At 50.4% G+C, this 27,382-nt stretch overlaps 1 protein-coding gene across 2 annotated transcripts in view; it reads right to left on the bottom strand.

Annotated features, from left to right (window-relative positions):
- Positions 1-27,006, bottom strand: part of robo1 (roundabout, axon guidance receptor, homolog 1 (Drosophila)) — a 400,382-nt gene extending 373,376 nt beyond the window's left edge. For both annotated transcript variants that reach the window (XM_041876909.2, XM_045214635.1), the window contains exon 1: positions 26,884-27,006. In XM_041876909.2, coding sequence (XP_041732843.2) covers positions 26,884-26,977 — 94 coding nt within the window. In that variant the 5' untranslated portion in view covers positions 26,978-27,006. The remainder of the gene's footprint in view (positions 1-26,883) is intronic.
- Positions 27,007-27,382: the final 376 nt, after the last annotated feature.

Genomic DNA, 27,382 nt, shown 5'->3' with positions numbered 1-27,382 from the left:
TGAACCGTGACAGTACGATCTGACCATCATGGACTCAGCGCACACTTCCCCCGACATGGAAACCGAAGAACCTGAGCAACCCACCGCCATGCTACGCCTGGAACACACTGAGAGAGAGCTAGGCCGCATGAGCGGCGACATCACCCTCTCTGCTTCAGGTCGGCCACCAACAGCATCAGCAGTTCCAGCAGCACCAGCAGCAGTCCCAGCAGCAGCAACAACAACTCGCCATGATCATCCAACTCCTCACCAACCTTACCCCAGCCAGTCTGCCCACCAGCCCTGCCTCCGAGTTACCTGCCCCGGTCATTGCAGCCGCTGCCCCGAACCCAAGATTGGAAACCCAGAGCGGTTCAACGGCGATTCTACCCAGGTCCGGCCATTCCTGACTAGCTGCCGACTTCAGTTCTCCTTGCAGCCAAGGACCTTCGCCACGGAGGGGGCTAAGGTCGGGTATGCCATCACTCACCTGACGGGCCGAGCTCGACTCTGGGGAACAGCAGAGTTCGAACGTCAAACCCCCGCATGTGCAACCTTCGACCTGTTTGCTGAGGAGATGCTGAAGGTGTTTGACCTGGATTCACCAACCGCAGAGGCGTCTCGTGAACTGTTCAGTATTCGACAAGGCAGACGTGCAGTCGCAGACCATTCCATCGACTTCCGAACCCTGGCAAGACGAAGTTCTTGGAACACACCATCGTTGGTGGGACGCGTTCTTCCATAGCCTGGCTGACTATATCAAGGACGAGTTGGTCTCCCATGAACTGCCTTCCACTCTTGATGAAGCCATCGCACTGACTGTCCGGATCGACAGAAGGATACAGACCCGTCGTCGTGAGAGGGGCGCCAAGGTCCACCAACTACCGGCATTCGGAGAGATCCGACTGGGCTCCTGTCAGCTACTGCCACTCACCCAAGTCAGCTTGATCAGTCTGAGCCTATGGAGATTGGGCGAGCCTCTCTCACTCCTGCAGAGCGCCAGCGCCGCTCACCTCAAACCTCTGCCTCTATTGTGGAGGTGATGGACATCGTGTGGTAACCTGCCCTTTAAAAGCCGAAGCTCACCGGGCATAGGGGGAGTCCGGTTGAGCTCAATGACCATCCAGTCCTCCGACCGCAAACCCCCTGCTGCAAGTTCACCTCCGCCTCTCTGACTCAACTCACACCCTGGCTGCTCTGGTGGATTCTGGCGCGAAGCCAACATAATGGACATCAAGCTGGCACGCCAACTGGGACTGGAGAACCTCCGTTTGACACCTCCTATTCCTGCCCGGGCACTGGACGGACACTTACTCGGATCGGTCACTCATGTCACGGCCCCGGTCTTGATGGGTCTGTCCGGGAAACCATCAAGAAACTATCCAGTTTCACCTGCTCCCCTCTCCAGGCCAACCCCTCATCCTGGGTTACCCATGGCTCCGCCCGGCACAACCCTCAGCTCGACTGGGTGACCCGGGGGTGATCAGGGAGTGGGGAGAGGACTGCCACCGAACCTGCCTGCTTGCTGCCGCACTACCCCCTCGGCCAGTACCTACTAACTCCGCTCCTGACCTCTCCCATGTCCCAGAATGCTACCATGGTCTCAGAGAAGTGTTTAACAAAGCAAGAGCCACATCTCTGCCCCCTCACCGACCGTACGACTGTGCCATCGACCTCCTCCCTGGAACAGCCCCTCCAAGGGGCCGTCTTTATTCGTTGTCTGCTCCTGAAAGAAAGTCCATGGAGGACTACATCAATGACTCTCTGTCCACAGGATTGATCCGTTCATCTTCATCTCCGGCTGGTGCTGGCTTCTTCTTTGTGGGGGAAGAGGGACGGATCTCTTCGCCCCTGCATCGACTACAGGGGACTCAACGACATCACAGTGAAAAACCGTTACCCTCTCCCTCTGCTCACCTCTGCTTTTGAGTTGCTCCAGGGAGCCACTGTTTTTACCAAGTTGGATCTCAGAAACGCTTACCACCTAGTGCGGATCCGGGAGGGAGATGAATGGAAGACCGCATTCAATACACCAACAGGCCACTACGAGTATCTGGTTATGCCTTTTGGCCTCACCAATGCTCCTGCTGTGTTCCAGGCTCTAGTGAATGATGTACTGCGGGACATGTTAAACAAGTTTGTCTTCGTTTACCTGGATGACATCTTAATCTACTCCAGAAACCTGTCTGAACACACCCGCCATGTCCAGCAAGTCCTTCATCGTCTTCTGGAGAATTCCCTCACGCCAAGGCAGAGAAATGTGAGTTTCACGTCAAGACAGTGGCCTTCCTGGGGTACATAGTGGCAGAGGAAGTATCCAAATGGATCCTGCCAAAGTATCAGCAGTCACTTCATGGCCAGTTCCGGAGAACAGAAAGAAGCTGCAACAGTTTCTGGGGTTTGCTAACTTCTATAGAAAGTTTATCCGGAACTACAGTACCGTTGCTGCCCCTCTCACTGCTCTAACCAGCACCAAGCAACCCCTTCACCTGGACCCCAGCAGCCGACAAGGCCTTCAGTACCCTCAAGGTAAAGTTCACCTCCCGCTCCCATCCTCCAGATGCCTGATGTGGACCGGCAATTCATTGTGGAGGTGGACGCCTCGGATGTGGGAGTTGGTGCTGTGATTTCTCAGTGGGCTGCGGAGGATAGGAAGCTCCATCCCTGTGCCTTTTTCTCACGTCGGTTGTCCCCCTCTGAGTGCAATTACGACATAGGGAACCGAGAGCTGCTGGCTGTGAAGCTTGCCTTGGAGGAGTGGCGTCACTGGCTGGAGGGTCCACCATTCCATTTCTCGTTTGGACCGATCATAAGAACTTGGAGTCATCCGCACGACCAAGCGGTTGAACTCCAGGCAGTCCCGCTGGGCCTGTTCTTCACCAGGTTTAATTTCACTCTGTCATACCGGCCTGGATCACGCAACACCAAGCCAGACGCCCTCTGCCGTCAATTCCAGAAGGATGACAACCCCTCCAAGGATCCTGTGTCGATTCTGCCAAGTCCCTGCATCGTAGCAGCTCTGACCTGGGCTGTTGAGGGAACAGGTGCTGGAAGCTCTCCGTAACCAGCCCGGTCCCAGCACTTGCCCAGCTGACCGCCTTTTTGTCCCCGAAAACCTGAGGGTCCCAGGTCGTTCAGTGGGGACATGACTCCCGCCTAGCTTGTCACCCTGGCTCCACCACGCACTTACAACCTGCTCGCCCAGAGGTTCTGGTGGCCCTCTCTGAGAAAGGATGTACGGGAATTCGTCCAAGCCTGCCCCATCTGCAACCAACACAAGTCGTCCTGCCAGCCCCAGCCGGATTGCTGCAGCCCCTGCCTGTGCCCAGACGTCCCTGGTCTCACATCGCCCCTTGACTTTGTCACGGGGCTGCCCCCTTCAAGTGGCATGACCGTCATTCTCACCATAGTTGACCGATTCAGCAAGATGGCACACTTCATTCCCCTCCCCAAGCTCCCAACCGCCAAGGGAGACCGCCCAGGTGGTCCTGGAACACGTCTTCCGGATCCACGGACTGCCAAAAGGATGTAGTTTCTGACCGTAGGTCCACAATTCTCCTCCGCTTTTTGGAAGGAGTGTTCTGTCACCTGCTGGGAGCCCAGTCAGTCTGACTTCGGATTCCATCCCCAATCCAATGAGCAGTCGAGCGGGCAAATCAGGAGCTCGGAAGGCACTGCGATGCATGACTTCACGCAACCCCCACTCCTGGTCGCAGCAATTGACATGGGTGGAGTACGCACACAATTCTCTGACCTGCTCTGCCATCGGTGTGTCCCCTTTCCAATGTGTTTATGGATACCAGCCTCCTCTATTTGCCAGCCAGGAAGGGGAGGTTACTTGCCCATCTGCACTTGCTTTTTGCCCGTCGATGTCGCCGCACCTGGTCACAAGCCCGAGCCACACTTCTCAGATCCGTTGCCAGCTACACTACCCGGGGCCAACCGTCGGAGAATCCCTGCTCCCACCTACCATGTTGGTCAAAGGGTGTGGTTGTCGTCAAGGAACCTGCCACTCAGGGTGGAGTCCAAAAGCTGGCACTCGGTTCATTGGCCCATTCCCTATCATAAGAGTGATTAGCCCAACTGCTGTCGGCTCCAACTGCCTAATTCCATGAGGGTGCACCCCACTTTCCATGTGTCTAAGATTAGCCCATTCATGAGAGTCCGCTGGTCCCTGCTGCGCCTTGTCCTCCTCCTCCACAGCTCGTCGATGGTGGTCTGGTTTACACCGTCCGCCGCCTGCTTCGGTCCAGACGGAGGGGTAGGGGTCTCCAGTACCTCATTGACTGGGAGGGCTATGGACCTGAGGAAAGGACCTGGGTGCCAGCTAGTCGGATTGTGGATAGGACTCTCATCACCGCCTTCCACCAACGGCATCCTGATCAACCTGCAATCCGTAAGGGCCGCCCCAGGGGATCCCTAACCGTCCTGCCCGCTCGGCTTCTGTCCTGTGCCTGATCCTGTCTCGGGACCTGTCCCATCTCCCGACCACGGCCCTCCGGCTTCCTCCGAGGATGAGGACGTTCGCTCGGACCGTTCGGAGGAGTTCTAGCCCTCCTCCGGCTCCCCTCCTCCCGCCCGGCGTGGTGTTGCTCTTGGGACTTCTGGGGCCGTCCCCTTGGGGGGGTTCTGTCATGAGCCCTCTCACTCCACCGGGTTACCACCTTAATTTGTTTCCACTATCTTCCACTCTGCTCACCACTCTCTCTCTACTCAGCCTAACTAGCTCCACCTGTCCCTGCTCTGCTCGGCTCTAATTACTCTGCCAGCTGCGCTGCATTACCCACTAACCTCTCCCAGTATTTAAAGTCCTGTCTTTCAGCTCTCCTTTGTCAGATCGTCTGCAAAGCTCACACCCGAACCTGTTTGCTCGCGCTTCTGGCTCTCCCTTGTTTTGTGACCCCGGACCTGCCTGATTCTTGGATACTCTTCTGCCCCAGGAAAACCAGACCTGCTTTCTGCCATTACGACTCCTGACTACTCTTCGACCCCGGTAACTCTGACCAGCCTTCTGCCTTGCTACAACGTATTTGGATTTCCCTTGAACTGTACTTCTGCCCTGTTTCATCCGCCCCGTTGTGTCTGTGTTTCCTCCCCCCCAGGACTTCTGGACCACCAACCACCGGCGTCATCGGACGCACCGCTGCCACTGGGGGGGGGCACAGACCCAGCACATTGGACGGAATAACCCCTGGAGCCTTCACTCACTCCCTACTTCCCTTTTCCCTTAAGTTTTAATAAACTTTCTGGTGTGACGCAATTGTGGTCCTCTTGTCGTCTGTCTGAACCGTGACAGATATGAGGTAAATGATTAATAAATGACTGTTAAATGATGAGAGATATCTAGATGTCTTTAGAGTTAATTCGGGAAACGGTAACTCGTTAAACAACTTTTCCCGTGGTGGCCCAAATAAATAATTAGTTAATTGTTACATGATTAATTTAATCTAGTAACAATGAAACATAGTAGGTAATTATTCTATAAATAATAGTCATCACAATAATGAAAGGCACGTCACGACAATGGTGTGTATATAAAGTCTAGTGAGTGTGGGTAGGTTCAGTGCCAGATAGAGTTTGGGTACCATTAAGGTCTAGTCGAAGTAGTCATGCCTAACATCAGCCACTCAACCAAACCATAGTCTGCACACCTCTGTCCTAGGACAGGTCTAGTTAATGTAGTCATGCCTAACATCAGCCACTCAACCACACCATAGTCTGCACACCTCTGTCCTAGGACAGGTCTAGTTAATGTAGTCATGCCTAACATCAGCCACTCAACCACACCATAGTCTGCACACCTCTGTCCTAGGACAGGTGTAGTTAATGTAGTCATGCCTAACATCAGCCACTCAACCACACCATAGTCTGCACACCTCTGTCCTAGGACAGGTCTAGTTAATGTAGTCATGCCTAACATCAGCCACTCAACCACATCATAGTCTGCACACCTCTGTCCTAGGACAGGTCTAGTTAATGTAGTCATGCCTAACATCAGCCACTCAACCACATCATAGTCTGCACACCTCTGTCCTAGGACAGGTCTAGTTAATGTAGTCATGCCTAACATCAGCCACTCAACCACATCATAGTCTGCACACCTCTGTCCTAGGACAGGCGTAGTTAATGTAGTCATGCCTAACATCAGCCACTCAACCACACCATAGTCTGCACACCTCTGTCCTAGGACAGGTCTAGTTAATGTAGTCATGCCTAACATCAGCCACTCAACCACACCATAGTCTGCACACCTCTGTCCTAGGACAGGTCTAGTTAATGTATTCAAGCCTCCTGTAGAACTGGTATGAGAGGAAGGACACAGGTGTAGAGAACCACAGCCTGGAGATCTGACAGACAGGAGCAATAAGACACAGCTCTGTTTGAACAGCGGCAAGATGGCAGCCCCTCCGGTTAACCTCTCCTTCACTGTCAGATGACATGACATTAATATGAGAGAGAGATGTGAGACAGATGGAGAGAGGGAGAGAGAGAGAGAGAGAGAGAGAGAGAGAGAGAGAGAGAGAGAGAGAGAGAGAGAGAGAGAGAGAGAGCAGAAGGGAGCTGTCTGAGTGTCTAGCACAGGAGGGGGAGATGGAGAAGGAGAAAGAGAAGGGGAGGTGGAGGAGGGAAGAGGGAAGAGGAGGGGAGATGGAGAAGGAGATAGAGGAGGAGAGGTGGAGGAAGAGGGAAGAGGAGCGGAGGTGGAGGAGGGGGCAGGAAGAGGAAGGGAGGTGGAAGAGGAGGCAGGAAGAGGAGGGGAGGTGGAGGAGGAGGAAGAGGAGGGGAGGTGGAGGAGGAGAGGGGAGGAGGGGAGGGAGGAGGGAAGAGGAGGGAGGGGGGAGGTGGGGAGGGTGGAGGAGGGAAGGCGTGGGGAGGTGGAGGAGGAGAGAGGAGGAGGGTGGAGGAGGGAGAGGAAGAGAAGGGGAGGTGAAGGAGGAGGAGGGAAGAGGAGGGGAGGTGAAGGAGGGAAGAGGAAAGAGGAGGGGAGGTTGAGGAGGAAGGAAGAAGAGAGGAGGTGGAGGAGGAGGGAAGAGGAGGGGAGGTGGAGGAGGGAAGATGTCGGGAGGTGGAGGAGGAGGGAAGAGGAGCGGAGGTGGTGGAGGGAAGAGGAGGGGAGTTGGAGGAGGAGGGAGAAGGGGAGGTAGAGGAGGAGGGAAGAGGAGGGGAGGTGAAGGAGGAGGGGAAGAGGAGGGAGGTGGTGGAGGGAAGAGGAGGGAGGTGGGGAGGAGGGAAGAGGAGGGGGAGGTGGTGGAGGGAAGAGGAGGGGAGGTGGAGGAGGAGGGAAGAGGAGGGGAGGTGGAGAAGGAGAAAGATGAGGAGAGGTGGAGGAAGAGGGAAGAGGAGGGGAGGTGGAGGAGGATGAAGGAAGAGGAGGGGAGGTGGAGGAGGAGGGAAGATGTCGGGAGGTGGAGGTGGAGGGAAGAGGAGGGGAGGTGGAGAAGGCGGGGAAGAGGAGGGGAGGTGGAGGAGGAGGAAGGAGGGGAGGAGGAGGAGGGAGGTGGAGGAGGGGGAGAAGGTGGAGGAGGAGGAAGGGTGGAGGTGGAGAGGAGGAGAAGGGAGGAGGGGAGGTGGATGGGAAGAGGAGGGGAGGTGGAGGAGGAAGAGGAGGGGGAGGTGGAGGAGAGGAGGGAAGAGGGAGGGAGGTGGAGGAGGAGGGAAGAGGGAAGAGGAGGGAGGGAGGTGGAGGAGGGGAAGAGGAGGAGGTGGAGGGGAGGAGGGAAGAGGAGGAGGTGGGGAGGGGAAGAGGAGGGAGGTGGAGGGGGAGGGAAGAGGAGGGGAGGTGGAGGAGGGAGGTGGAGGAGGGAAGAGGAGGAGAGGTGGAGGAGGAGGGAAGAGGAGGGAGGTGGAGGTGGAGGAGGAGGAGAGAGGGGAGGTGGGGGAGAGGGGGAGGTGGAGGGGAGAGGAGGGAGGTGGAGGAGGGAGAGGAGGGGGAGGTGGGGAGGGAGGTGGAGGAGGGAAGAGGAGGGGAGGTGGAGGAGGAGGGAAGAGGAGGGAGGTGGAGGTGGAGGAGGAGGAGAAGGGGAAGAGGAGGGGAGGTGGATGAGGGAAGAGGAGGGGAGGTGGAGGAGGGAAGAGGAGGGGAGGTGGAGGAGGGAAGAGGGAAGAGGAGGGGAGGTGGAGGAGGAGGGAAGAGGAGGGGAGCTGGAGGAGGGAAGAGGGAAGAGGAGGGGAGGTGGAGGAGGGAAGAGAAGGGGAGGGCTATTAGCTGATACCTGACATATGTCACCTGATGCAAAGCTGGGACACTGCTACCACTGCCATCATCCCCACTCTGTCAATAGAAACAGATGTGCCTGCTCTCATGTGTCTGTGTGTGTGTGTGTGTGTGTGTGTGTGTGTATGTGCATACTCACTTCTGTGTGTGTGAGTGTGTGTGCATATCTATCTGTCTCTGTGTGTGTGTGTGTGTGTGTGTGTGTGTGTGTGTGTGTGTGTGTGTGTGTGTGTGTGTGTGTGTGTGTGTGTGTGTGTGTGTGTGTGTGTGTGTGTGTGTGTGTGTGTGTGTGTGTGTGTGTGTGTGTGTGTGTGTGTGTGTGTGTGTTTGTGTATGTCTGTCTGTCTGTTCATGCTGGCCCAGCTGTTTGTTTAACCTCCATCCCAGGCCCTGTCTCATGACTCACCTCATTCAGGTGGTCACATGACAGGGGCCTCTGTCCTCCCAGCATTCTTGAGCTCTGTGATGGACATCCATTCTGTTCTCCCTCGTCAGCACTCCCCCCATCCCCACCCACCACGTCATTGGTGCTCTGCCATAATAAAACCAATGTCATCCGCTCCCTGTGAAGTTCATATAAAGAGATAACCATGGAAATCTTGCCAATAGCTTTTGTTCCCAATTAATTTCACGCTTTATTTGTGTAGCTTTTCAATTTCCTGGGTGGCATTTGGCACAGATAGTCAGCTAATCTCTCAGTGATATCAGCCTTTATTCAGACAATGAGCTGTTTCAAAGGGGTGATGATATTGAATCTGTTTAGTCATATTTACTGTTACTGTGACTGTTATAGTAGTCTGTGTGTGTGTGTGTGTGTGTGTGTGTGTGTGTGTGTGTGTGTGTGTGTGTGTGTGTGTGTGTGTGTGTGTGTGCATGCGTGTGCGTGTGCATTTGTGGGTGTAGATCCCTTATATCACTGTAAACAGGTTTTTCTCAGAGGAGATGCTAAGAGCAGTATACATATCAGGTTAGAGCAAAGGTAAAAGGATGCTTTTTCTTATTGTTTACTTTGTAAGCTAGAACGGCCTTTGTGAACTGATACACTGCACAGATGTGGGACACGTTCTAAAAGAAAATGGATTCTAAAGAAAACACCTCGACAGAGAGGTCTAGGATGGAAAAAACGTTTTGTGTTCTCCAAAGCTCTACCATAATTCAGAGCAGGTATGATGTACAACGTATGAGAGTCTGTTTCCTCTTCTAATCGTTCTGCTTACTATTTCCGTGAAGCAGAAACAGTCCAGTAATCCTATCTTCCAATGTCCCTTAGCGGTTCTTATCCTCAGTCATTAGGTATGGCCCTGCACGTAGCAGGTGGTACAACATCGCTGGTGGGAGATAAGAACAGCTCGTAAATACATAGCAGCTTTTCATTTCCTAAAAACACAGTGGATAGTATCGCAGGACGGGTAGACGAATAGACTTCTATCTGTCTCTGGAGAATCACTATCCATGTTGTTTTTACTCCAATGAAAAAAAGGGGTGAGGAGGGGAGGGGGTGAGGAGGGGAGGGGGTGAGGGGAGGGGAGGGGCAGCTGTGACTAGAACACAGAATGTTACCTTGAGGCCAAAGTTAGGAGGATGTTTGATACACTTGGAGCAACTTTCCATAGGAAATGGAGGGTCATTCATTTTTATTTTTTCATTTGTATTTTATTAAAATGTGTCATTTTATCAGAGTTGAGGTTTACGCAGACACTATTAAACATAATGCATCCTGAAATATCAGATAAGGTAATGAAAATGGAAAATCTGTGAATAGTTAAAATGTATCATTCTACATTAAATGATGTTATTTCTCCAGACTATCTTCTCCTGCCAAACACTGTGAAATGTAAGGACATCACAAAATACTTCATAATATCTGCTATACTAAAATGGTGTTATTGCCATCTGGAACGACTCATTACAGTGATAAAACAGGAAGCGCTTCACTATATTGGACATTAAACTCCACTTAGGAGCAATTTACAAAATGTGCTTGTTTGATTACACAGTAATAAATGAAAAACCAACATATTACTGATAAGTGAATGATACAAATACCTAGGCATGGAGCTAGAGGAGAGACGGGAGATACAGCATGGCTATATTATGTCTCTTATGTATGAAGCAGTGCCTGGTCTAACCAGAGTCTCCATACACCCACGAGCCCCTCTGCAACTCATTGTTAAACACACACACACACACACATTGCACATCAATATTTCATACCGCAAACACACACACACACACACACACACACAAACACGCACACACACAAACACACCCACACTACACCCTGACCCAGGACTGATTCCTCTCTGCAATACACCCAGGTGATGAGAGAGAGTTCTCTCTCAGTCAAACAGCCTCTTCAGTACCGGAGTGTGAGGGGGAAGCAACAGTGTGTGTTGATCTGAATATATAGAAAATATAATCATACACTGATTTACATTTCTGTTACAGGAGGGTGTCGCAGTTCCAGAGCGACCCACTAGGTGTTATCCTCCGACAACCTTAGGCACCTCCTCACTCACAGTCTGGACTAATCATGATCCTATTGGTGTCACCTGTGTCTACCTGTTCACCAGTGTATTTATGCCCTCACTTCCCTGTGTTCCCTTGCTCTGTTTTCTCTGCTAGTTTCTCGATGCCAAACAGTACTAATCAGTGTCTGATCGCGAGACGTATGTACAGGTACTTGAGAAGTGTTCTCCCTGTTTCATTGTTGTTTTCAGTCGTAGTTAGTATTTCGTATGTTTGCTGTCAGCCTGTTTTTGGAGACCAATTTGCTGCTCCTTTATTTTATCGTGACAAGTCCGTTATTTTGTATCTTGGTTTTGGGACCACCAGTAAAGATCCTTGTTTCACCATCTCTGCCTACTGCCTACTGTCTATCCTGCACCACACCTGGGTCACACCTCACACTAACCCTTACACATTTCACTGCCAGTGCTGCAAGGTATGGATGCAAATAGACCTACTGCAAATATAGCTCAGAACCATAGAATTAGCTGAAAGTGTCCAGAGTTTAATAGAACCCAACACCTCAGTGTCTGTATATGGGAGAGGACATTCCAGAGGACGTCTAGGTAATAAAACAGAGTAGACCCACTTGGCTGGCTGGGCGGAGATTGACCTGAAAGATGAGGAAGATGTCATTGGGGAGCCCTGACCCCTCCCTCCTCCTCCTCCGCCTCCGCCTCCGCCTCCGCCTCCGCCTCCGCCTCCTCCTCCTCCTCCTCCTCCTCCTCCTCCTCCTCCTCATTGATTGTACCTGTGTCTGCTCCCCAGTCTCTTGGCAGTGGGAGGTAAAGAGTCAGAGAACAAAAGGAGGTTTGGGTATCAATTCAGCCCTCACCTCTCCTCTTGGCCTCCTTTCACATGCAAAGTGCTGGGCGGCGTCTGGGCCAGAAAGGGACGCTGACAATTACAGCCTGACACAGACCCATCACTGGAGACGCACCCTCTGTCCTGATTGACAAATGAAAGGACTGAAATAACCTTCATTTAAAAACGAGACAGGGGCAGAATAGGGGGATCATCTCGAATATCTAGTCTCAAATGGGGAAAGTGAAAAAATATGAGAGTGCATGAGAAATTGAGCTCACAATTTATCATTCCCATCTAGGCCACACGCAGCACCAAAGATCTTTGGCATCACAGATTACTTTCAAGCTCTGACTATCTAATGCACTGTTCCACCAGGGTACTGCAGGCTGGGTTCTACACCAGGGTACTACAGGCTGGGTTCTACACCAGGGTACTACAGGCTGGGTTCTACAGCAGGGTACTGCAGGCTGGGTTCTACAGCAGGGTACTGCAGGCTGGGTTATACACCAGGGTACTACAGGCTGGGTTCTACAGCAGGGTACTGCAGGCTGGGTTCTACAGCAGGGTACTGCAGGCTGGGTTCTACAGCAGGGTACTACAGGCTGGGTTCTACAGCAGGGTACTGCAGGCTGGGTTCTACAGCAGGGTACTGCAGGCTGGGTTCTACAGCAGGGTACTGCAGGCTGGGTTATACACCAGGGTACTACAGGCTGGGTTCTACAGCAGGGTACTGCAGGCTGGGTTCTACAGCAGGGTACTGCAGGATGGGTGTTACACCAGGGTACTGCAGGCTGGGTTATACAGCAGGGTACTGCAGGCTGGGTTCTACACCAGGGTACTGCAGGCTGGGTTCTACAGCAGGGTACTGCAGGCTGGGTGTTACACCAGGGTACTGCAGGCTGGGTTATACAGCAGGGTACTGCAGGCTGGGTGTTACACCAGGGTACTGCAGGCTGGGTTCTACAGCAGGGTACTGCAGGCTGGGTGTTACACCAGGGTACTACAGGCTGGGTTCTACAGCAGGGTACTGCAGGCTGGGTGTTACACCAGGGTACTGCAGGCTGGGTGTTACACCAGGGTCTGGGTTATACACCAGGGTACTGCGGGCTGGGTGTTACACCAGGGTACTGCAGGCTGGGTTCTACAGCAGGGTACACACACACGCACACATGCACGCACGCACACACTCACGCACGCACGCACGCCACACACACACACACACACACACACACACACACACACATACACTATAATACGATTAGAATACCTCAAAAAGCGCTGCATGAAGTACTCCGTTACTTTTTACAAGGTGAAAATCAAGAAAAGTGTCCTAGACACCTGAGGTGTAATTTCTTAGAGAGGCAGACAGAGAGGTGTTCATTATATTCCCCGGCACGTACACCCATAGATTTCCAATCATGGGCACCGTTCAGTCTGTCTGCCAGTCTTCAATGTTTCTCATTTACCACAGCTCTGTGCAGAATCTGAATCAACAGCCTGTGAAGATAGGAGGACTGTTGTGTGCCACAGCAGGTGTGGACCTGGGCCTCCCTTCTATCAGTAGTGACACGGCTCTCCTTGCTGACGCACATACAGTACCTGTCTTTAGCTGTATGTGCACCTGCTTGAACCATTAGCTTGTATAATCTGCAGAGGTGTTTGTGTCACATCTCTATGGAGATCAATACACACTGAACGCTATATGAACACAATGTGCCACACACAGCAATACACAGTCAGAGGAGGAATGGAGTACAGAGAGCATGGAGAAAGCCTTATGTTCTGATCAACAGACTTTTACAACCTCCACTTTTGAAGCTCATATTTTATTATTTTACCTCTCCATGTGTTATGGTCATTACAAGGAAAAAGACGGCTAACAAGGCAGATTTTCTATAAAACTTTTACAAGTGATTCTGAGTCTCTTGGAGCGGCGATGTAGCTAGCTGTGTGTATGTGGATGTCTGGTTATGGCTATCGGAGGCGTCAGCGTTTTTAGGATGGCATTATGGAGCTTCAGCTGTTTCTGTTGATCTTGCTTAATCTCCCAATTATGAGTTGTACACGCCACTGTGAACACACAGTGCATCTGACTAAATCAAACATCTTCCTGTACATCGGCAGGATAGAACGGCTGACTCCGGTAAGACAAGGGGTGGCGGTCTGTGTATATTTGTAAACAACAGTTGGTGCACAAAATCTAATACTAAGGAAGTCTCGAGGTTTTGCTCGCCTGAGGTAGAGTATCTCATGATAAGCTGTAGACCACACTATTTACCAAGAGACTTTTCATCTATATTTTTCGTGGCTGTCTATCTACCACCACAAACCAATGCTGGCATTAGGTTTGCACTCAATGAGCTGTATAAGGCCATAAGTAAACAGGAAAAAGCTCATCCAGAGGCAGCACTCCTAGTGGCCAGGGACATTAATGCAGGGAAACTTAAATCCGTTCTACCTCATTTCTACCAGCATGTTAAATGTGCAACGAGAGGAAAAAAAACTCTAGACCACCTTTACTCCACACACAGAGACGCATACAAAGCTCTCCCTCGCCCTCCATTTGGCAAATCTGACCATAACTCTATCCTCCTGATTCCTGCTTATAAGCAAAAACTAAAGCAGGAAGCACCAGTGACTTGGTTAATAAAAAAGTGGTCAGATGATGCAGATGCTAAGCTACAGGACTGTTTTGCTAGCACAGACTGGAATATGTTCCGGGATTCTTCAAATAGCATTGAGGAGTACACCACATCAGTCACTGGCTTCATCAATAAGTGCATTGATGACGTCGTCCCCACAGTGACCGTATGTACATACCCCAACCAGAAGCCATGGATTACAGGCAACATCCGCACTGAGCTAAAAGGTAGAGCTGCCGCTATCAAGGAGCGGGACTCTAACCCGGACGCTTATAAGAAATCCCGCTATGCCCTCCGACGAACCAACAAACAGGCAAAGAGTCAATACCGGACTAAGATTGAATCGTACTACACCGACTCTGACACTCGACGGATGTGGCAGGCCTTGAAAACTATTACAGACTACAAAAGGAAGCACAGCCGCGAGCTGCCCAGTGACACAAGCCTACCAGACAAGCTAAATCACTTCTATGCTCGCTTTGAGGCAAGCAACACTGAAGCATGCATGAGAGCACCAGCTGTTCCAGATGACTATGTGATCACGCTCTCCGTAGCCGATGTGAGACTTTTAAGCAGGTCAACATTCACAAGGCCGTAGGGCCAGACGGATTACCAGGACGTGTACTCTGAGCATGTGCTGACCAACTGGCAAGTGTCTTCACTGACATTTTCAACATGTCCCTGACTGAGTCTGTAATACCAACATGTTTCAAGCAGACCACCATAGTCCCTGTGCCCAAGGACACTAAGATAACCTGCCTAAATGACTACCGACCCGTAGCACTAACGTCTGTAGCCATGAAGTGCTTTGAAAGGCTGGTCATGGCTCACATCAACACCATTATCCCAGAAACCCATAGACCCACTCCAATTTGCAAACCGCCCCAACAGATCCACAGATGATGCAATCTCTATTGCACTCCACACTGCCTTTTCCCACCTGGACAAGAGGAACACCTACGTGAGAATGCTGTTCATTGACTACAGCTCAGCGTTCAACACCATAGTGCCCTCAAAGCTCATCACTAAGCTAAGGATCCTGGGACTAAACACCTCCCTCTGCAACTGGATCCTGGACTTCCTGACGGGCCGGCCCCAGGTGGTAAGGGTAGGTAACAACACATCTGCCACGCTGATCCTCAACACGGGGGCCCCTCAGGGGTGCGTGCTCAGTCCTCTCATGTACTCCCTGTTCACCCATGACTGCATGGCCAGGCACGACTCCAACACCATCATTAAGTTTGCTGACGACACAACAGTGGTAGGCCTGATCACCGACAACGATGAGACAGCCTATAGGGAGGAGGTACGAGACCTGGCCGTGTGGTGCCAGGATAACAACCTCTCCCTCAACGTGATCAAGACAAAGGAGATGATTGTGGACTACAGGGGAAAAAAAAGGACTGAGCATGCCCCCATTCTCATCGATGGGGCTGTAGTGGAACAGGTTGAGAGCTTCAAGTTCCTTGGTGTCCACATCACCAACAAACTATCATGGTCCAAACACACCAAGACAGTCGTGAAGAGGGCACGACAAAGCCTATTCCCCCTCAGGAGACTGAAAAGATTTGGCATGGGTTCTCAGATCCTCAAAAAGTTATACAGCTGCACCATCTAGAGCATCCTGACTGGTTGCATCACCGCCTGGTATGGCAACTGCTCGGCCTCCAACCGCAAGGGACTACAGAGGGTAGTGCGTACGGCCCAGTACATCACTGGGGCCAAGCTTCCTGCCATCCAGGACCTCTATACCAGGCGGTGTCAGAACAAGGCCATCAAAATTGTCAAAGACTCCAGCCACCCTAGTCATAGACTGTTCTCTCTGCTACCGCACGGCAAGCGGTACCGGAGCGCCAAGTCTAGGTCCAAAAGGCTTCTCAACAGCTTCTACCCCAAAGCCATAAGACTCCTGAATAGCTAATCATGGCTACCCGGACTATTTGCACTCCCCCCTCTTTTACGCTGATGCTACTCTGTCTATTATTTATGCATAGACACTTCAACTCTACCCACATATACATATTACCTCAATTACCTCGACTAGCCGGTGCCCCCGCACATTGACTCTGCACCGGTACCCCCCTGTATATAGCCTCCCTACTGTTATGTTATTTTACTGCTGCTCTTTAGTTATTTGCTTTTATTTTTTTTTACTTAACACTTTAAACAAAACAAAATCTTTAAAAAATACATTGTTGGTTAAGGGCTTGCAAGTAAGCATTTCACTGTAATGTCTACACCTGTTGTATTCGGCGCATGTGGCAAATAAAATTTGATTTGATTTGATTTGATAATTACATTTACTACTGTGGAAGAAGTGTTACTTTATTTCGTTCTCTTAAATATGTTTCCCCTCAATCTAATTCCTGGTCATGCTCAGCTGAGGACTACATGTCCAGTACTGTGAATGCATGCTGAGGGTAAAGTTCTGGGAGATGCTAAAGAATAATCACATCGATGCTCATGTTCAGGACACAACATCCTGTGCTTGACAGCCAAAACCCGAGAGCCAGAAAACAGCTCTGGTACCTATGATGAAGACCTGAAAAAAACAGACTCACAAACAACCTTCTCCTGACCCTATCCAAGAGGATTTCTCATCATTAAATGTTGTCCTGAGGGCAGATGGGGCATTATGAAGAAACAGTGTCCTGGTTCTGCTCTGTAATTAAATGTCTGCTGGATGGAGTGAGAGGAGAGAGAGGAGAGGCAGAGAGAGGAGAGGAGAGAGGTGATAAGTGCCCAGCTCAATGACCCATGACAAGGAAATATGGTTAGCCGCTTGAAACAATAAGGTTATCTGTGAACAAAGTCTCCTTACAGTAAAACCAAATATGGCAGAGAGATTACCAGTGGATACCACAGATCATCCAGGCCTTTCTTTAGCAGAGAAATTGAAAGATGGAGAGAGGGAGGTTTCAAGCAATGAAAACAATTTCAACCAGTGTAAAAAACATACAATTGCTGTCCACAAGACTGATTAGCCATTTTCTTTTTTTACTCTGCATATGAAACAAAGGATTTTTGCCTGTGCAGCCTGTATTAGAACTATATGCTAATATCTGACAGCAGCAGCCAATTAACAGTGCCTGTACTAATGAGCTCCCCATGGTCAGGCCCACTGATTGGCCCAGGTTACAGGCATATTCCATGTAGCAGATTCACATGTGGTCTGCCTCAGAGTCCACACGGCAAAGTAGTACTCACTTCTGTCAAACAAAAGGAAGATTAACTGTTAGTTGTCCACATTGCTCATTTACAAGTCTAGTCACGATACAATCTGACTTTCAATTACAGTGCTACAAAGGTACACTTCATTCCAGGGGTTCAGAAACTCACTGGGACATCTCTCCCTTTCCTCCTGCAATGTCTTTTTTATCCTATATAAACAGCCTTATAAACAGGCCCCCTGTTTGACTCGTTGAAACACCCAGCACACACAGCACGAGCGTCTCCCAGAGACAAGCTTCAGTTCGTCTCGGCAGTGTCCAAACAGATTACACCAAACAACGCAAACAGACATCGCTTCAAATGTCGGAGAATAGAATAGAACAAGGTAAATAATAGAAATGGAATGGTCATGAACTGACCCCAGGGAAGGCCACAACCACAACTGACATACTCAGATTGACTTCCATGATGAAATCAGTCTGGTCTGTTGCGGTTTATTACAGCATCAAAGCCTCTGAGGCAAAGGTGTTACCGTATTAAGGCAGACCCAGAGCATTCTGTTTCAGGAAAAATACTTTTTCATATGTCTTATGCATACAGAATGGTCCTTGACATTCGCTTCTGCAATTTTTCTCAAGATCCTTTTTGTTTTGAAGAAATGTTCATTACAAGAAAAGGCTCTCCTTCAATCCGTCTTTCCAATAATGGTGCCGTCTCCCTGGGGGAGAAATATGAAAATGCAGTGGTGAAATGAATTTTTTTCCCCCAAACACAATTACAGGGCAATTTGCAAAGTGCTGCGGAGAGCAATCAGCAATCCCTCTTCCTGAAAGTTGGTGAGGGGAAGAAAAGAGACTTTGTTTCACATCATGTGATGTCTCCTTTCTCATTGGTAAAAGCTTTTGTCCGCCGTGTGCCAAGCAGAGATGTTGCAGTCAGATCCACCATCTCTGGGAGAGGACTGTACATCACTACAGTAACATCCCTGACAGATGAATATGGCGCCACGGAGCTCAGTCAGACCAGACTGGTCCATTTCTCTGTCCTTAGTTTTAAATTAGACTAGACATCAGAAACGACCTTCAGATATCAGTATGGCCCAAAGCTGACTGGGTTGCATCAGAGAGTAGCGAGAGAGGTCTGATCAGGATTTATATGGTGAGGCTACGTCAAGAGGTAGCCCCATTAAGACTGGAGCGACATGCCAAATGAGTGTGTGTGTGTGTTCATTTGTTTGTGTACGCACAAGAGAGGAAGAGAAGAAAGTGAGAGTGGGGTAAAGATAAAGACCTTTGTTCAGTGCTGGGTGCTTATAGTGTAGAATACTAATGCAGAGGACGTCAGCAGAATAGGAGGGAGCAGGAGATCCATTCTCCTCAGGGTAGACTACATCTTGGCACTACCTGTTATAAACTTCCCTTACCGTCACACACAACTGCCTCTGTAATTCAAAAAGGTTAGTGTGGCTGCTGTGTAATTCAGTATTCCTATAGCGCTGTATTAACCACATATTTAATCACCCTAGAGTGGGATGCACACCTGCTGAATACTGAGCACTAAGAACATAGAACTTTACCCAACCCAGCTGTCTGAGGGACCAGGGACCAGTGGAACATATAGGACATTACCCAACCCATCTGTCTGAGGGACCAGAGACCAGTGTAACATATAGGACATTACCCAACCCATCTGTCTGAGGGACCAGGGACCAGTGGAACATATAGGACATTACCCAACCCATCTGTCTGAGGGACCAGGGACCAGTGGAACATATAGGACATTACCCAATCCATCTGTCTGAGGGACCAGAGACCAGTGGAACATATAGGACATTACCCAACCCATCTGTCTGAGGGACCAGGGACCAGTGGAACATATAGGACATTACCAAACCCATCTGTCTGAGGGACCAGAGACCAGTGGAACATATAGGACATTACCCAACCCAGCTGTCTGAGGGACCAGAGACCAGTGGAACATATAGGACATTACCCAACCCAGCTGTCTGAGGGACCAGAGACCAGTGTAACATATAGGACACTACCCAATCCAGCTGTCAGCAGGTGGGTCTGAGTGATGAGCAGGAAACAGCATGTCCATGTTTGGTCGCGCCATCTGATTAGCAAATGGGAAGAGAACATGAGAGACCTGCTGTTACTGCTATCTGAGCCTGACATGGATGAGGCTGTTACTGCTATCTGAGTCTGGGAGGATGAGGCTGTTACTGCTATCTGAGTCTGGGAGGATGAGGCTGTTACTGCTATCTGAGTCTGGGAGGATGAGGCTGTTACTGCTATCTGAGCCTGATATGGATGAGGCTGTTACTGCTATCTGAGTCTGGGAGGATGAGGCTGTTACTGCTATTTGAGTTTGGGATGGATGAGGCTGTTACTGCTATTTGAGTCTGGGAGGATGAGGCTGTTACTGCTATCTGAGTCTGGGAGGATGAGGCTGTTACTGCTATCTGAGTCTGGGAGGATGAGGCTGTTACTGCTATCTGAGTCTGGGAGGATGAGGCTGTTACTGCTATCTGAGTCTGGGAGGATGAGGCTGTTACTGCTATCTGAGTCTGGGAGGATGAGGCTGTTACTGCTATCTGAGTCTGGGAGGATGAGGCTGTTACTGCTATCTGAGTCTGGGAGGATGAGGCTGTTACTGCTATCTGAGTCTGGGAGGATGAGGCTGTTACTGCTATCTGAGTCTGGGAGGATGAGGCTGTTACTGCTATCTGAGTCTGGGAGGATGAGGCTGTTACTGCTATCTGAATCTGGGAGGATGAGGCTGTTACTGCTATCTGAGTCTGGGAGGATGAGGCTGTTACTGCTATCTGAGTCTGGGAGGATGAGGCTGTTACTGCTATCTGAGTCTGGGAGGATGAGGCTGTTACTGCTATCTGAGTCTGGGAGGATGAGGCTGTTACTGCTATCTGAGTCTGGGAGGATGAGGCTGTTACTGCTATCTGAGTCTGGGAGGATGAGGCTGTTACTGCTATCTGAGTCTGGGAGGATGAGGCTTTTACTGCTATTTGAGTCTGGGAGGATGAGGCTGTTACTGCTATTTGAGTTTGGGAGGATGAGGCTGTTACTGCTATTTGAGTTTGGGAGGATGAGGCTGTTACTGCTATCTGAGTCTGGGAGGATGAGGCTGTTACTGCTATCTGAGTCTGGGAGGATGAGGCTGTTACTGCTATCTGAGTCTGGGAGGATGAGGCTGTTACTGCTATCTGAGTCTGGGAGGATGAGGCTGTTCGTGGAGGAGCAGCTTCTTTGATGAGGATGTAACGGTGGATTAAACGCTCACCCTCCTCCACCTAAGAGAAACAAATCACCAGTACATTTACCGCCCTCAGACATCCGCTTTGTCATCTTCAAATAAAAGAAGGAATAGTTCAACATGCACAATGAGTGTTTAAACAGGGGGAGATAACACCAGTCGCAAATCCCACTCTGACAGGGGGAAATCGATGGGGAAATAGCCTTAGACACATTGAAGAGTGAATGTACTACACTTCAGCAGTAATGAAGGACACCTTTCTTCCCTTTTTGTCCCGTGCACCAGAAGTCTCACAAGAGTCGTTGGAAAGACTGAAGAGGGGGATTACCACCAAAACTACCATAACGTTAAGCAGAAAAGCAATAACACCCAGGATCTTCTCTCTATGTGAAATGGATAGAACTGCAGGTGCCATAGGTTAGCCAATGGATAACCTCCATTCCCATCCAATAACACTGTCAGCTCTGAGTGAGGGCCAGTGCACTGCAGAGCCAAATGAATCAGCCCAAATGCATGCAATTGAAAACCTGTGCAGCCAATAAACTGCAGCATGTGAATGTCGAAGAGATATTAAATAGAGGAGCCATGGAATGATTTCATACTGTTACTGTAGTTAATATACACATAATAAATTGTAGGGGAACGCTGGAAAGGATTGAGTCGTGATTGTGGTGTGTGTGTGTGTGTTAGTGAGTTTTTGAGTGCATGTGTGTCTGCACGTTAGCAACATTGACTTTTTAGTGTTTCTGCCTGCCTTTCCTCTCTAACAGTTCCTCCTACAGTGAGGTCCCTGAGATTTGTCCTGATGCTCTCTCTAATCTTTGTCAAACTGAGGAAACAAGCTTAAGAGGGATAACAAAAAGGTTGAGAATATTCTGAAAGATGAAAATGTCTTTAGAGAAGTTTGCGTGGAGGAGAGAAAATTAAAATAGTTGTCAGTCAGTCAGGAAGTATTTAGAGAAATGGAAGATAAGTGCTTCCTTGAAAGTGGTCCTCCTCTCTCAGAGACATTAAAATGTTATTTTCTTGGCTAAGCAGACACTTTTGTCTAAAGCAACTTCCATTGCTTACATGTTCAAATCAAATCAAATTGTATTTGTTACATGCGCCGAATACAACAGGTGTAGACCTTGCAGTTAAATGCTTACCTACAAGCCCTTAACAAACAATGCAGTTTTAAGAAAGAATGCCTAAAAAAAAAGAAATTTTAAAAAAGAAATAAAAGTAACAAATAATTAAAGAGCAGCAGTAAAATAACAGTAGCGAGGCTATATACAGGGTGTACCGGTACCGAGTCAATGTGTAATAACAGTAGCGAGGCTATATACAGGGTGTACCGGTACCGAGTCAATGTGTAATAGCAGTAGCGAGGCTATATACAGGGGGTACCGGTACCGAGTCAATGTGTAATAACAGTAGCGAGGATATATACAGGGGGTACCGGTACCGAGTCAATGTTAAACACCTCTCCATGTCTACTGCTGGAAGATTTCTTTAAAATAAATGCCTTGCTCAAGGCAACAACGTATTGTATATCATACCTATGTTGACAACACAAAACATTTAATTGATGTATATTTCATTCTCTCAGACAAGTTGCTAACAATATCACCTCGGAAACAATTATCTCAAACAAACCGCACTAACACACGGTTATACTAATGGTATTCCACTTTTCATGTAACCTCATTTTGACCAGCTAATAGCCTAACCACCGATCAAGCAACATTCTGGACTAAACATTCAAATCCTGTTGCTGCGACAATACAGGTGAAATTAAGATCCTACGTCTGTATAGTCTACAGTTTGAGCTTTAACATTCATTGGCTTCACTGATGTCATTGGGGTCTTTAACAATATATTCACAGGCCATCAAATCATATGACGCTCGGTGCATTGGACCGGGAACTGGGGACTGTACGGTGCCTTATTAATTACAGGTCCTACAAATCAAATCAAATTGGGCACTGCCACTGGGCACTGCCAATCAGAGAGGCCTGTTCAGAGCAGCACTACAATAGAGCCAACTGAGATTGAAATGATTGCAGCCTCCACGCTGCACACAGCCCAGCCACAGTCACATTTAACCATGGCAGAGGGAGGCACACAGGCTCTAGCTGACTATTAAATTGCTTCCTGGACAGTGGTGAAAAAAGAAAGTAAAAGGTAAAGAAAATTGAAGGAAGAAGATGGGGAAAGTAAATAAGCGAGAGGTGAGAGCCAATTGAGGGAGGGAGGGTAGTGAGTGTGAAAACATTTAGCTAAAGTGGTAATCCATGATGCTGTCCCTCCTGTCTGATGAGAATCAGGGAAGGAGAAAGGAGGACTCAAGTTGGTAGTGGTGAAGAGTGTTGTGAATCTCTCTCTATTTCTTTCTTTCTTTCACGTTCCATACCACCTCCCTCCATACCACCTCCCTCCATACCACCTCCCTCCATACCACCTCCTTCCATACCAACTCCCTCCATACCACCTCCCACCATACCACCTCCCTCCATACCACCTCCCTCCATACCACCTCCCTCCATACCACCTCCCACCATACCACCTCCCTCCATACCACCTCCCTCCATACCACCTCCTTCCATACCACCTCCCACCATACCACCTCCCACCATACCACCTCCCTCCATACCACCTCCCTCCATACCACCTCCTTCCATACCACCTCCCACCATACCACCTCCCACCATACCACCTCCCTCCATACCACCTCCCACCATACCACCTCCCTCCATACCACCTCCCTCCATACCACCTCCCTCCATACCACCTCCCACCATACCACCTCCCTCCATACCACCTCCCTCCATATCACCTCCCACCATACCACCTCCTCCATACCACCTCCCTCCATACCACCTCCCTCCATACCACCTCCCACCATACCACCTCCCTCCATGCCACCTCCCTCCATATCACCTCCCACCATACCACCTCCCTCCATACCACCTCCTTCCATACCACCTCCTTCCATACCACCTCCCACCATACCACCTCCCACCACTACCACCTCCTCCATACCACCTCCCACCATACCACCTCCCCTCCATACCACCTCCCTCCATACCACCTCCCTCCATACCACCTCCCCACCATACCACCTCCCTCCATACCACCTCCCTCCATATCACCTCCCACCATACCACCTCCCTCCATACCACCTTCTTCCATACCACCTCCCTCCATACCACCTCCCTCCATACCACCTCCCACCATACCACCTCCCTCCATACCACCTCCCTCCATACCACCTCCTTCCATACCACCTCCCACCATACCACCTCCCACCATACCACCTCCCTCCATACCACCTCCTTCCATACCACCTCCCACCATACCACCTCCCACCATACCACCTCCCTCCATACCACCTCCCACCATACCACCTCCTCCATACCACCTCCCTCCATACCACCTCCTCCATACCACCTCCCACCATACCACCTCCCTCCATACCACCTCCCTCCATATCACCTCCCACCGTACCACCTCCCTCCATACCACCTCCCTCCATACCACCTCCCTCTATACCACCTCCCACCATACCACCTCCCTCCATGCCACCTCCCTCCATATCACCTCCCACCATACCACCTCCTCCATACCACCTCCTTCCATACCACCTCCTTCCATACCACCTCCCACCATACCACCTCCCACCATACCACCTCCCTCCATACCACCTCCCACCATACCACCTCCCTCCATACCACCTCCCTCCATACCACCTCCCCTCCATACCACCTCCCTCCATACCACCTCCCTCCATACCACCTCCTTCCATACCACCTCCCTCCATACCACCTCCCTCCATGCCACCTCCTTCCATACCACCTCCCACCACACCACCTCCCTCCATACCACCTCCCTCCATACCACCTCCCTCCATACCACCTCCCTCCATACCACCTCCCTCCATACCACCTCCCTCCATACCACCTCCTTCCATACCACCTCCCTCCATACCACCTCTCTCCATACCACCTCCCACCATACCACCTCCCTCCATGCCACCTCCCTCCATACCACCTCCCACCACACCACCTCCCTCCATACCACCTCCCTCCATACCACCTCCTTCCATACCACCTCCCTCCATACCAACTCCTTTTATACCACCTCCCACCATACCACCTCCCACCATACCACCTCCCACCATACCACCTCCCTCCATACCACCTCCCTCCATACCACCTCCCACCATACCACCTCCCACCATACCACCTCCCACCATGCCACCTCCCTCCATACCACCTCCCACCATACCACCTCCCACCATACCACCTCCCACCATACCACCTCCCACCATACCACCTCCCACCATACCACCTCCCTCCATGCCACCTCCCTCCATATCACCTCCCACCATACCACCTCCCTCCATACCACCTCCTTCCATACCACCTCCTTCCATACCACCTCCCACCATACCACCTCCCACCATACCACCTCCCTCCATACCACCTCCCACCATGCCACCTCCCTCCATACCACCTCCCACCATACCACCTCCCACCATACCACCTCCCACCATACCACCTCCCACCATGCCACCTCCCTCCATACCACCTCCCACCATACCACCTCCCACCATACCACCTCCCTCCATACCACCTCCCACCATGCCACCTCCCTCCATACCACCTCCCACCATACCACCTCCCACCATACCACCTCCCACCATACCACCTCCCACCATACCACCTCCCACCATGCCACCTCCCTCCATACCACCTCCCACCATACCACCTCCCACCATACCACCTCCCACCATACCACCTCCCACCATACCACCTCCCTCCATACCACCTCCCACCATGCCACCTCCCTCCATACCACCTCCCACCATACCACCTCCCACCATACCACCTCCCACCATACCACCTCCCTCCATACCACCTCCCACCATACCACCTCCCACCATACCACCTCCCTCCATGCCACCTCCCTCCATACCACCTCCCTCCATACCACCTCCCTCCATACCACCTCCCTCCATACCACCTCCCACCATGCCACCTCCCTCCATACCACCTCCCACCATACCACCTCCCACCATACCACCTCCCACCATACCACCTCCCTCCATACCACCTCCCACCATACCACCTCCCACCATACCACCTCCCACCATACCACCTCCCACCATGCCACCTCCTCCATACCACCTCCCACCATACCACCTCCCACCATACCACCTCCCACCATCCACCTCCCACCATACCACCTCCCTCCATACCACCTCCCACCATGCCACCTCCCCTCCATACCACCTCCCACCATACCACCTCCCACCATACCACCTCCCACCATACCACCTCCCTCCATACCACCTCCCACCATACCACCTCCCACCATACCACCTCCCTCCATGCCACCTCCCACCATACCACCTCCCTCCATACCATCTCCTCCATACCACCTCCTCCATGCCACCTCCCACCATGCCACCTCCCTCCATACCACCTCCCACCATACCACCTCCCTCCATACCACCTCCCACCATGCCACCTCCTCCATACCACCTCCCTCCATGCCACCTCCCACCATACCACCTCCCTCCATACCACCTCCCACCATACCACCTCCCTCCATACCACCTCCCACCATACCACCTCCCACCATACCACCTCCCACCATACCATGACTCACTAGATCGATAGAGAACTGTAGTTATCACTAAGCACTTTGTTTCGGTCTCCTTTGATGAGTTTTCTGTTTATTTTTTCCACCCAGATGTTGTCAAAATCTCTGCGACAGGTAAATTTTGTCTGAGAGATGTTTCCTCAAGGGAACTTATACGATTACTCTTTCTCAAATACCACACACCTTTATCCCCTTCGACTCAAAGCTAGGGAATCAAAGACGTCTGGAAGGCTTGAATGTATCAACATGACATGGCTAATTCTAGAAGACTAAACAGGTTCCCCTTATAGTCCTGAAAGTCTCGGCTCCATAGTTGAGACTTCCTGTTTCCTTAGCAGCGTTCTGAATTTACAAAGAGGAAATCAGTCCAACGATAGCCACAGGTCAGTGACAGGTTCCAATGAATTGGAGATATACCATATCTCAAACCAACTTACTCTTAATTTGCATCCAAATGTGTTATCAGATCTTCAAATAAGTATGTGGAAAGGTGTCATTGTATCAAATAATCTGACAGACAGACAGACAGACAGACAAGACAGATAAACAAACAGAGACATGATGAACATGCAGACAACAGCACCTTCTTTGGCGAAAAACACATGACCACACAGTGATGTGACAAAGGTGCATTCTTACCTGGAACCAGAGATCCCTCCAGCAGCTGTGATTGGACAAGCCTGAGCAGGGCAACAATGATGAAGGGCGTGGCAGTTGACCATGTGACATGCATGGCGCTCACTGTCCTGGCATCACTAGTGGCCAATCTGTGGGAGACAGAAAAGAGACAGATCAGATTATTGGAGTGTACAACTTTATATTTGGATTATGGAGAGTTAGACACAATCAGACTGTTATCAGATCTGTGAGGAAGAAGTCAGTGCCAGCGAGAACCGATAATAAAAGTCAGGTAGGTCTCCATATAAGATCCTGGGAGTTGCATGATTGTCAGTAAATGGTTCAAACATTAGTTTACCACAAAAATATGCTCATTCAAATGCTCTAAATGGTCTAACTTGTTGACCACAACATCCCTACAATTTATGAGCAGAGGAGAACCACAGCTTGAGTGCTGAAATAACTGCCAAATTCCTCTCTCTCCTTTTCTCTCTCAATTCAATTCAATTTCAATTTAAGG

Source organism: Coregonus clupeaformis, chromosome 5, assembly GCF_020615455.1.
Source record: "Coregonus clupeaformis isolate EN_2021a chromosome 5, ASM2061545v1, whole genome shotgun sequence".
Taxonomy (NCBI): Eukaryota; Metazoa; Chordata; class Actinopteri; order Salmoniformes; family Salmonidae; genus Coregonus; species Coregonus clupeaformis.
This window is presented reverse-complemented; position numbering and strand designations above follow the sequence as displayed.